The sequence below is a fragment of the Apteryx rowi genome, unplaced genomic scaffold (assembly GCF_003343035.1).
Source record: "Apteryx rowi isolate R43461 unplaced genomic scaffold, aptRow1 scaffold_231, whole genome shotgun sequence".
In the NCBI taxonomy this organism is placed as follows: Eukaryota; Metazoa; Chordata; class Aves; order Apterygiformes; family Apterygidae; genus Apteryx; species Apteryx rowi.
Window position 1 is genome coordinate 851120 of NW_020448653.1, and position 12644 is coordinate 863763.

A 12644-nucleotide genomic window follows, 5' to 3' on the forward strand; every position below is an offset into this window, starting at 1 on the left:
AAACTATTACTTAGTCTAAAAGTTTATTATTGCTGGGGCTTTGGTGAGGAAGGACATAAAAAATAGCAGCACATGTGAGTTGTACCTTTTCAAATGTTTTTCTGTAGCTAGCTAAACTGCTGGGTTTATGTCAGATATGTTCTAGTAAAAATGATGGGTTTAAGGCTAGGCATTCTATTTTTGATACAATAAGAAATGTCCAAAATGGTGTTCAAAGTTCAAAAAGAAACTTTTATCACAGTACAAAGAAAATTTCGTAACTGAAATCATTTTAATTTTGGTTCTTATTGATTTTAGCTGAGACACATAGTAAAATTAGAAGCTTCAAAACACAATGGCAAAGTATTTCTACAACAGTTACAGACTGTTAAAAGTAGGCCAGAGGGCCTGTTCTTTTCAGATATTCAGTGCAAATATTTTATTTCAATCTGTTGCTAATGGGGGGCTCACAAACTTTTGTGTCCTTATCTAAACCAGACTGATAATGATTTGCTGATCACTACCATGGGCTGATGTCACTGATCACCTGTTCTAGTTACAGCATAATAACATATATTTGCAGAAAGAAGTATGAAAAAACATCTGATTTTTTGTTACAGTACATTGACTGTATTTTTTACTGTAAATGTAATTTATTTCTATCTTTACATATATTCAGTGATAATTTAAAATGCAATGACAAAGGTAAATATAAAAGTTAAAAAAAAAAAAAACAAGAAAAGCATTAATAAAGGACTTTCCTTTAGCTCAAAAAGCTGACTGAATTAAGAGTTATGGTAGGTTTCAGCTCACCTGCCAGAACATGTAAAATCGAGATACTTAGGTGAGGGTGGTTATCAGTGTGCTTTTGGTATTCAAGGAGAGAGAGCGAGCACCTCCTGCTCTGCTAGGGCGAGATGATAGTGCCCTGCAGAACTGGCTATTGCTGTTCCTCGATGCTGGAAGGATCACTGGCATCAGCCAGACACCTGACTTTTAAACAGCTGAGTGTAGGCAAGTTAAATCCCATCCCTGCCTTTTTACTTTTTTCTCCCAAGTGTATGAACTTGCTGGCAGCAGAACTGAATGTGCTGCAGGTTCACTAACACAATAGCTAATGAGCAGAGGGGACACTATGGTTGGTGGATTAGCTGCAGAATTCAGCAAGGCAAAAGCAATGTGTGAGTGCCAGGGGGATCAGAGTCAACTTCTGATGGTGTCCCAGAGCCGTGCCAGTGCTGCGGGAGCCCAGTATGCACTTGCACATTGCTGGACAGGCTCAACTACTTCCAGCTGTTGTCAACCCAAACTGCAAAGCAAGAGGCACCAGCACCAGCTGTACCTACAGCCACATGGCTGAGCTGTGGAGTTTTTTGGGGAAGGGGGTGTTTTTTAAGATGGATCTGAAATTATTTTGTTTGAATCACAACCAAAATGGTGTCACAGCAGACTGTCTACTGGAATCTGGTGTCTGAGTACAGGGTGCAGATGAGTTGGCTCTAACATGGTAGTTTAAGCCAATCCTGACCCTTCACTTCTGCTCCTTTCTTCTTTTATTTATTTTGCTCATAACAGAGCCAAACATGTAATTTGTTATAATTACATTAGGCCCTCAGTGGTGACTCATAATATTATAGGCACCAGCAGAATTAACTATCATGAACAGAGGAGTTTTTTAACCCAAAATATATTGTTATGTCTGAGTTATAAACCTTTGAAATTAAACCGTTGTCTTAAAAACCTTACAGACTAGTAGTAACACTGGTAGCTGCCTCTGTGACAAGAAGCAGAGCTACAGATAATAAAAAATTGTTATTTTAAGTGATGGCAAGCTTTTGTAGTACTAATTTGAAAAACAAGCAAGGAATTATTAGACTTTGTCTTAAAGTTTGTTAACTGAAAAACTGAAAACCCATGAAGGCAAAGGTTCCTCATCTGGAAAAAAGAAGTGTGTAAAATTAAAACCAAATGTGTGATGTACAGTGACAATATCCAAAAGTGTTTGGATGCCTATGTGTGTGTATATATATATATATATGAGTATATGCAGTCTTTATATACATAGTCACACGTACAGAAGATATTGTAGTACTTCAAATTTCCTTCCTTTTTCATCTATAAAACTAATTGCAAATTGTTTCTTTTTGTTCTTCTCACAGCTGAATTTTTATTCCTCTTGTGGGGTGTTTATCTCTGCTATGCAGTGCGGACAGTCCCATCAGCATTTCATGAGCCACGTTATATGGCTGTTGCAGTTCACAATGAGCTCATTATCTCTGCTATATTCCATACAATTAGGCAAGTGATCTGTAGATCTAGTAATTAACTATTTATCTTTCAGGTTTCATATGGTGCAATTTAAAATGGGTAAATGGGATAGGATGCATAATGTAAGGACTCATAAATATTTAATTCCACAAGTTAAGGAATTACTAAACTTAAAATTGTTCCCATAGGACTCAAGAATATGTACAGTCAACCTGATAATCATATAATTGTTTTTTTTTTCAGTATAGCTAGCTGATATGTACTTGTATCAAAGTTCAGTATATATGATAAATTAGATGTAGCAGAACTACTGTCTTGATTCATTTACATACTGCTCACTGATTTGTATCTCTAGAAAAATAGCAGGTAAGAGTGTTGGTATATGTGAACTTTTCCTGGTGTGTAACAGATTGGCAAGGTGCAGTTGTATGTTAAGATAATTGTATTGGTTCATGCATGAAGCATAGTGGTTTATATGCTGACATAAAAAGCTGTTATGCACATGATGCTGTAACAGTTATATAAGGCACGTGTTCCCTACAAAGTTTATAATGAGCTCTGCATTTCAGACTTGTAAATTATTAGAACAGTAACTAATAAATAAGAGCTACGTACAAATTAGCATATTTGCCTTTCCCACAGAGAACCCTGTAAAAATGAATTGCTCATAGAACATCCAAAATAACAAGATAGCATGAACTTCAGTTCATGCTGTAAGAGATTCTTATGACTTTCTTATGACATTCTCTGTCTTCTTTGTCATTCTTTGTCTTCTTATGTAATTCTTTTGTCTGACAGAGCTTATCTACTCAGATTTTTTTTTTTTTACATCTCTCCATTGACAGTCTTCAAATCCACTTCTTAGTTTCTGGTCTTTCTTCAGGTTCACATTTTTTTCTGCCATCTTCATGTTTTCTTCCATGATGCATCGTCTTTTCCAAACCAACATCACTAAAGCAAATCTTTCATTGCTATTCCTTCTAGGTGCTCTTTTCCCTATCATTGTTAAGAAGTTCACTACACTTCTCAGGCTTGCAACTTTTTATTTCCTTCACCTTCTCCTAACCCTCTGTCTCACATCCATATGCTCTCTTGGGTTTTACTCCTAACACGAAATCTGAAAAAATAATTTTAAAAAACTGAATTTGGATTTGGAAAATGTTCATTCCCAACTTACAGAGTAGATTAAAAAAAGTCAGTTATTACAGTTCTATAAGTTGTCTGTAACCAGTATGACAGCCTTTCTATCAAAGTTTTCCCCTGTTAATTAATGTTCCTAAACCATATTTTGAGCCATGGTCGAAGATAAAGTTCAGTGCATTAGGAGAGGTATTGTTTGGGCTGCAAGTTTAGCAATAGGACAGGATGAAAGCAGAAAAAAGGGGGAAATGTAACTTTTTCTTTTCCTCCAACCCTGTGAATTTTAATTAAAAAGCATATAGGGATTTAAGGAAGAGAAAGGACTCTTCCCTCTTATATAGGTTTGATTTTACTACATTTCTGATCAGCTCAGTGGTTTGTTTGGTTTTATATAGTAGATATTTAGACTTTTTTTAATTTTTATGAAATGTTCCTACACTGGACGAAGCTGACCAAACACAGAATTCTGAAGAGATTCCCTTTCTTGTATGAATGCCTTCATTTAGGGCAAGTATAATACAATCAGAAAAAGGAATCAGTACATATCTTATCCAGGACACCCAAGAGAACGAGGTCTTCCAGCTTATCCTAGTGAGGATAAAATTGTTCCTTTGGCCTAAGATCTACTGATTTTTTCAATCCTTCTTTTTACAAAATATATATATTTTGTATTGCTTCATTGCTCTTTCTGGTATACATGTTGCTTTGCTGAAGAAATATAATGCACTGTTTATAGATAGGAGTGAACAACCTGTGTTGGAAATACATGATCCCTCCTGAGATTATGTCCGTTTCTGTATACATGATTCTTAACCCAATCTCTTCGAAGTTCACATTTCTGTGCTTCTGTCTTCCCTTCTAAGTTCTGGATGTAACTGAAAGAGATAAAATGTAAGAATCGTATTTATGAGACATATCTGAGTTGTTATGAAATGCAAGTACAGGAATTTTGAAAGATACCTACGATCATGAGGTAGCCATCCAGTCTGAAAACTCAAGAAGCTCCTAGGAGACTGATGTGAGCATTAAATCAGATCTTAAGGTGTTTGGGGTTTGTTTTTCTTTCAAAGTATTATTCCCTTTTCAGAAACAGAGCATTCTTGATTATCTTCAAATCAGTATAGCATTAAATTCATAAATTGCTTTTTCTCTCCTATTACTGAGAAAAACAAATTTGTATGGCATAATCTCATTTGAATAGAAACCCCATCTCTGCTGGGTCTGAATGATTACTACAAATAGTGATATTTTACTTTCTGGGATATGGCCTGGATATCTTAATCAGCCAAGGTTTTCTGCGTAAAACATAAACAAAAAGCCCCCACAAAAGTTAAGAGTTGCAGCTGTTAAGGGTTAGCCAAAAGGTGCAGATCCACACAACACACACAGCTGGCCACATGGACCAGTGCAGGTGTCTCTGCGGGCACCACATAAACAAGAACACAGACAGTCCTGTTCCTCCTCTCCAGCAGATCAGAACTGAGGGTCACTAGTGAAGCATACACCCCTCTGTAGGTTCACAAGCACACCACCTTCACAGATCCTTCAGATACCAGCATGGGCCTTAAGTCCATCTAACATCCATCCTCAGACCCTGGGCCCCTTACACAGTCAGGGGCTCTGACCTTGGGTCTTTCCACATGTGGGTCCCTCCAACTTGCTGGCTAGTCCAGACAATTTCACTGACAAAGTACACACACACACACAGAATAAAGAGTGAGGTCACACAGAAATTAGGGATAAAATTTAATGAGAAGATTGGACATACCGCAGCGATCAGGTACAGGGCTCAGTCAGTGGCAATTTGCTTACATGCCACTGGCCTCTTTTATCACCCCCTTTTTCCATTTTTCCATGCTTGTTCTCCCATCCACCTTAGCCCCGCTCTTTGTCCATGCTTGTCTTCTCCCCTATAATCCACCCCTAATTACTTCTTTTCTCATTGGTCTCAGTTTTGCTATATCCATGCTCAAATTTGGTATTTCTGATATCATTACCTAGGTAATTATGGCCTTAAATGCTGTTACTAATATGGTTACCTAGATACTGCCAACCTTCCAGGTTCTGCTCCCCAGTATGTCCCCAATACTCCCTTCAGTTACCCACAGAGTTTGGCTGTCCTTCAGATAACTCCCCCTTAACCACCTGTGAAATCTTACCATTCCTCATGGCGCTATCTGCAACTTTGTTAGCTTCTCACTCTATTATTTGTTATATGCAGCATTCTCCTGTGTCATCTTCAGTAGTTTCTCATGTTTTGTCCATTAGCTAAACTTCAGGCCAGAGCCTGCATGCCTTAACAGCAACATGTTTTTAAGAAAGAAGAATTTATAGTATTTTGTTGTGTTCATGAAACATTACATTTATAAGGTAATAAACAAGAAATGATGACTGTATGGTTATGACATATAAGCCAATGTTTCATGTTAGACTATTTCTGTTAACAAAAGCTTTTGCAAAATGTGCATCTGTGGACTTGGATAAGTTGCAAATGTCATTTCTTTTTGAATGATTTTTGTAAACCTGTGAATTACAAGCCAGTGATACATCCATTCATCCATTACATTGCTTACCATTTATATCTTTGGGAACTCACTAAAGCAGATAAGCCAAGCATGCCTCGGCTAGCTTAGCTGCAGTGCTTGTTCTACCACTCTTTCAGAAAGCTCAGCAAGGAATTGCTTCATTTAGGAGATTCAGTCACTCATTTACTAGCATTTGCAAAGCTCTTAGGCCCTGCAGTATTGAGCTGGGAGCTCCTCCAATCAAGGCCATTTCTCTGCTCCCCACTAAAATGCATTTCAGTTCAGTTCTCACTTCAATGGCTTATCAGTCCCACTCTGTAGCTGCGATCTGTGGACATCCTGCATTTATGAAATGCAATGCAAATGATCTTAGTACATGAGCTTACTTCATAACCTAAAATCATCAGTTCAGATCTTTAATGAATGTAAACTGTCATAATTCAGTTCAAGCCAAAGAAGCTGTGACAATTTACACCATCAAAAAACAGCTTAATAGAGTGAGAATGCTTGAATAAGCAATATCCTTTCAGGTCTTTTATTTTTACACTTTGTTTTGTTTTGGATTTTTTGGACTTATTTTGAAACTGTGATATATAAGTAAAGCATGTGGGTGTAATTTTTAGTCTGTATGAAAGCAGTACAAACCAAAAATTGGCCTTTCAATGAAAAGAATCCTAAGGAACATTAAAAATGTTAAATGTAATGCATGGAGAAAAGACAATGAATTGCCAACACTGAACTCTATTTTCAGATTCATACTTGCTTCAAGACTTCAGTCTGACTGGATGCTGATGCTGTTCTTTGCACACACACACTTGACCGTAACAGTCACTGTTGGGCTACTTCTGATCCCTAAGGTATTCTATTTTCCTGTCTTTTTTCTCTTGCCAAGACCAAGAAAGATAAATATTGTCATGCAGAAGCAATTCTTTATAAAATTAGCAAGCAACCAGTGGAAAAGGAAGATGCAAAATTTGACTGTGATGCCTATACATACATACATATATATATATATATATACACACACACATACATACGAGGCAGTCCAACTTTTTGTATTTTGAAGTCCAATTTTCTGTTGCTTAAAATTTCCTTAAGCTTTTATTATGCAGGTATAAATCATTCACTTTGCCTACCATACTTAGACTGTCTTTTAAAAAGTTTTAGCAAAAATAGTTGCACCACTTCTCAGAATAAAATTAGATGGTATGTGCTTGTTTTGTCCACATCAAATCATTCCTAGAATTATCTAATTGAGATGTGTGAGTGCTGTAGTCTCTTGCCTTGAAGCAAGGGCTTGAAATTTGGTAGATGGATTTGCTGACATTTGTCCGCATCAACGGCATTTAAAAAATTTTTGCTTGTATATGCTGTGTGGAGATTTGGTAAAGTTTGGAAACCAAATATGCCATATTCAGCCTGCACGACATGTACTCTGGGCTATAGGGGCTGAATTAGATGTTTTCTCTGGTTGCTGATTTCAGATATTTGGGTGGCTGTGTGGCTGCCAGTGTAATCTGAAATCAGACAAAGAATTTGAGGGAGGGCATGGGAAGACTGGGATGGGCAATTAAATAAAATTGCAATGAGGAGTTTGGGCTGGCCATGAGAGAGGAGGCTGGGATTTATCCTGGGCAATTGCTCCTGGCCGATAGCAGAGACTCCTTTGTGAGTCAGAAGCTTGGGACGTGCAGACCCGGCACTCCTAGGAGGGACTTCGCCCATGATACGGAGCCAGGCGCCGAGGTGGGTGAGAAGATGAACATGTGAGGGATGAGGGAAGAGGCAGAAAGGCAGGATGCAGGGAGCAGAACAGAGCTTTGAGCTCTGCAGCCTGTTTCCTATCAGGCTCAGGAAATGAAATTAAAATATGCCAGTCTCCCTGGTGTAGGAAAACCACAGGTAGCTCCACCTATCCCTAGTGCCAGTCCATGGGATTTGAATGGGGCTTTCTTCTTATGCAGTATCCTGGCAAAAAGAATGGTTTGATAATGGCTCTCGAAATGACCAATTCTATGAGTCAAAAGATCAAGAACTAGAGAGGATATTAAAGACGAAAAGGACCCATGAAAGAAGAATGCTATAGAGTTCCAGTTAATGCAATTTTCAATTTAGTGAAGCTGCTTTTCCTATCATTTGCCTGTGTTGAAACAGTATGCTGATAACTGTCAAATATACATACATTAAACAGTCACAACAAGAGGACACAATGATGCAGCCTTAACARTGAATAACCTTGTTTTGTTTTTTAGTGATTTTTCTGGTCTTTAGCAATAGTTTTATTATTTTCTTTCTCATATCCATATACTTTATTACGTATTTTCAGAGATGTCTTTCAGACCAGCCTAGAAAGTTTGTTAACCTTTCTGAAGCTGACTCATAACTCCTGATCAACATTTCTATTTTTAGTTTATTATCTGTGTAACGTGACACAGCCTTTTCTTCCAGCATCCCAAAGCATTCAGGGTTTAGTTGCATTTATAGATAGACATAAAATCATGAGGCCAGATGACTATGTTCGCAATGATAACTAGGGATCAGTTAGTTAATATGAATAAAAAAATAGTTGACACAGCCTCTGTCCAACTTTTGATATGAGCATTTGCTAAAACTTAGAAGAGGGGGATTAATTTGTCTCCTTTCTAATTTATCTCCTTTTGGGTTTTTTTGCCATCTCATCTCTTCCTTGTTTTGGGTCAGAATCTAAAATGAAAGAATTGCTTTCTGCAAGATTATTCAACTGTACGGAATATAAAATAAAGTTGTATGATTTTAGCAGCCTAATTGGAAATACAGGCTGAATGTCTATTCTCATATATTTTTCATACTAGTTTAATTTAAATGCAATTTGAAGAGGTTAAAATAAGCATCAAATTAAGTACAAGGAATTTTTCTAATGCAAATGTCTAAACCTTTTCAAATTAAGCCATCATTAATAAGAGTTCCTTCTGTACAATACTGATATTCTGTAGGACACTACTTATGCCAGTGATGCCTGTAGCTAGTATTTTGAGTTAACACAAGTCGCATGAAACCATAGAAAGATCATTGCCCCCCTAAAACTGTTGATGTAAACTTTTACAGTTCACTGATGGCAACATCTTTTTATGAATACTTATTGCAGTTTTCACATTCAAGCAATAACCCAAGAGATGATATAGCTACGGAAGCATATGAAGATGAGCTTGACATGGGTCGATCTGGATCCTATCTGAACAGCAGTATCAATTCAGCATGGAGTGAACACAGTTTGGATCCTGAAGACATTCGGGTATATGTAACTTTTAAATACCATTTATTTTCAAGAACATATACTTTTTCCTACCAGTTAACTCTGAATCACATCCATTTGACTTTTTTGCAGATACCAGATGAAACAGTCCAGCTTAGGTCTTGTAATGATTGTGGTATCAGGTCCTGTAACATCTTTTAGAAAAAATTTACTAGCGTGAAGAGAATCTGCATTACTAGTTATAGAAAAAGTCATACTGGAGGCTGAAGAGGAGGAAGCCACAGCAAGAGCTATTTATCAGTTTACATAGGCTCTTTGAATTAGCTTGAAGCACAGAGTTTGTGTCAGTGTGATTAGTCATTTGTCATCACTATATAACATATAATTTTATCAAATATAATAAACAGAAAGAAAACCCTTCATTCCTATCCTACATGATAAAAGGGCACTTCTGTCTGGAGCTTGTCTAACTTATGTTCCCAGAATAAAGTATAGCTGTAGAGTTCAGCAGGAAAACATGCAGCACAGTATTGTGATGAAATCTAAAACATGCAGTGAATGTGTATTGATTGCCTTTGCATGCTGTATGCTATGCAGCCATGCAAGGCAGCCATTTTGTGCAATGATTTTAGGGCTGAATTTATTTTTAAATTGGGAAAAAATGGGATCCAAGTTCATGGAGAAATGGCATATTCAAGCATTAGAAAAGACAGTGAAAGAAGTTTAATACTATTTTTAGTCTAATAGGTAATGCACTCATTGGAATGCTAGCTTGACTGATTTCGCTCTGTACATACTAGTTTTGCTGTTCACTTTGCTTTGCAGGATGAGTTGAAGAAACTATATGCCCAGCTTGAAATCTATAAGAGGAAAAAGATGATTGCTAATAACCCACATCTCCAGAAAAAAAGGTGCTCTAAGAAGGGCTTGGGGAGGTCAATAATGAGACGTATTACAGAAATCCCTGAGACAGTCACGAGACAGTGCTCCAGGGATGAGAAGGACCTGGCAGAGCACAGTGCTGTAAAGAACACCGCTGCACTGAGGAAGAACCCACAGGATTCCACGAGTTATGTAAAGCCAAAAGAAGAGACTTTGAAAAACAAAGTATTTTCATTAAAAAAGTCCCACAGCACTTATGATCATGTTAGGGATCAAACAGAAGAACCTAATAGCTTAACTAGAGAAAGCGTGGAAGCTTTAACTGCTGAGAATTCACTTCTGGATTCCTTGACTGAGAACAAATTAACCAAAAAAGCTACTGAAAAAGTTGAAGCTGTGTCCGCTGAATCAGTCCCTTTGGTGTGCAAATCAGTAAGTGCACATAACTTAAGTGCAGATAAGAAGCCTCTGCATCCAAGAACATCTGTGTTACAAAAGTCCCTCAGTGTTATTGCTAGTGCCAAGGAAAAGACTCTTGGACTAACAGGTAAAACACAAAGTCTGGAAGAAAGCACTAAATCTCATAAACCTCAACAAAAGAGTAAGGAGACCAGCAAAAAACACTCAGTCTCTGATAAAGGGGAGCATAAGGATTCTCACTGGAAGAACTCTACCCACTCTGAGGAGACAAAGAAAACCCATAAATCTGGAATTATGAAGCAACAAAGGGTTAGTCAAACATCTGCAAATCCTGACACAGGCCTAGGTAAGTCTCTGCACAAGGACAATTTTGACATAGGAGAAGTTTGTCCTTGGGAGATATATGACCAAACTCCTGGTCCTGTGCCTTCTGACTCTAAAGTTCAAAAACATGTGTCTATTGCTTCCTCAGAACCAGAGAAAAATCACCCTTCCCAGCCAAAGGGGAAATCTCATCATAAGCTGAAGACAGCTGAGGGGTATCAACAATCAAATCAAAAGAGCTCAGAGAAGTTGGAGATGGCCCCTTGGGAGACACAAGAGCAGCAGGCTTTTGAAAATGAGAAAAAACAGTTGAATTCCAAGTCTCAGGTCACCCCTGGGCTGAAATGTGAGAATGTTAATATATATGCACCCACTCTTTGTGCTGGGGAGTTTGAGGAACTACCCCAGAAAGCAACAGAAAAGGAAAACCTCAATAAATTGGCAGAACAGAAAAAAAATATCTTGTCTGAGGGAAATGTGCTTTCATCTGAMTCCCATAAGCCAAGTAGTTACTTACAGCAACCTTTAGCATCTCGAGCTGAAGTCTGCCCTTGGGAATATGATACACCAGATTTACCAAATGCAGAAAGAAGTGTAGCTTTATCAAACACCTCTACTATAAGTGCAAATAAAACAGCAACACCTCGAAAATAAGAGGTTTTGGACTGAGGAGAGTAGCAACATTGAGAAGAAAGACAACAGGAAAGACAGAGGGGACTTAGGCCAGAAGGATCTGAAAAATCCTAAGGAGCATCACTTAAATCAAGAGAGTCAGCACAACACATAAGTAGGAAATAAGCAGAGTAAATTATTATCGTTCTTATTGTTTATTTGTTGAGTGCCAACAGTGTGATTTGCAGTGTCCAGAATGTGGTCCCTGCTGCAAGGAGTTTACTGTGTCAATGAAAGAAACCTGCCTTGGTGAAGTCACTTCTCTTTTAAAAGAAAAAAAAAAGGCGATAACAAGTGCACACCGTAGATCTTAACAGAATTATTTCTGAATGCCCACAACTAGCTTTAACTTGCCCTTGGGACTTTAAAGATCCAACAGAAGTAGGGCACGGAAAATGTCCTGATGGCAGAATGGGGTATCAATGAGCAGCTTATTCTAATGACGACTTTTCACTTTGCATATTTAATCTTGATAGCACTGCTAACTCAATGCATCCCAAAAATACATTTTATATAATGATTGCTCTCATTTTCTTATTAATGTATGTTTAAGTACATTGTTGTGTCTCATATTAAAGCATTCCAGATTGTATAATTTTTGCAAATAACTTTGATATTGTGTGACACAACAACACATTTATGCAATCTGCAGATACTTTCTTCTTATTGCAACTTAAAATACCTGTTATAGACTTTTTGTTTATATAGAGAATTACAGTAATCTTTCACTGGCTATGGAAGCCGTAACTTGTATGGGGAAATTCCTTTGGGCTTTGAGAGATTTTTTTTTTCCTTTCCTGTGATTTATATAGTGATTTTTTTTGTTCTACTCTCTGTTATTTAAATTTATAGTTTGATACTGTATTATTCAGGGGTTTTATACAAGGTAAGTTGCTTGTTATGCACTTCCCTGTTAATGCTCATAGACTTTGTTAATAGCAGTAATCAAGTCGTCTTAGCTGCATATTCTGGTAAGTCTTAGGACAACTTATCTGTTGTTTGTTAAAAATTGGAAAATATTATCTAACAAACTGGAATTCCTACTTTAATCATGGTGATCTTGTTCAGTATTTCATACTGAGCATATCCTACTAAATGAACCAAGCAAGAATGACAACAAATATACCATAAAATTATGACCTGTTTTACTGAAAATATACAGCTCTGGGAAATACATTAGCTAGCTCATTTAACACAACATT

The 12644-nt window shown here is 37.3% G+C and overlaps 1 protein-coding gene across 1 annotated transcript in view; it reads left to right on the top strand.

The window, feature by feature from the left end:
* Nucleotides 1-11424, top strand: part of GPR158 (G protein-coupled receptor 158) — a 209339-nt gene extending 197915 nt beyond the window's left edge. Inside the window, exons 8-11 of the mRNA XM_026065775.1 lie at nt 2139-2277; nt 6664-6769; nt 9037-9183; nt 9970-11424. Of these exons, the coding sequence (XP_025921560.1) occupies nt 2139-2277; nt 6664-6769; nt 9037-9183; nt 9970-11424 (1847 nt within the window). The remainder of the gene's footprint in view (nt 1-2138; nt 2278-6663; nt 6770-9036; nt 9184-9969) is intronic.
* The last annotated feature ends 1220 nt before the right edge of the window (nt 11425-12644 follow it).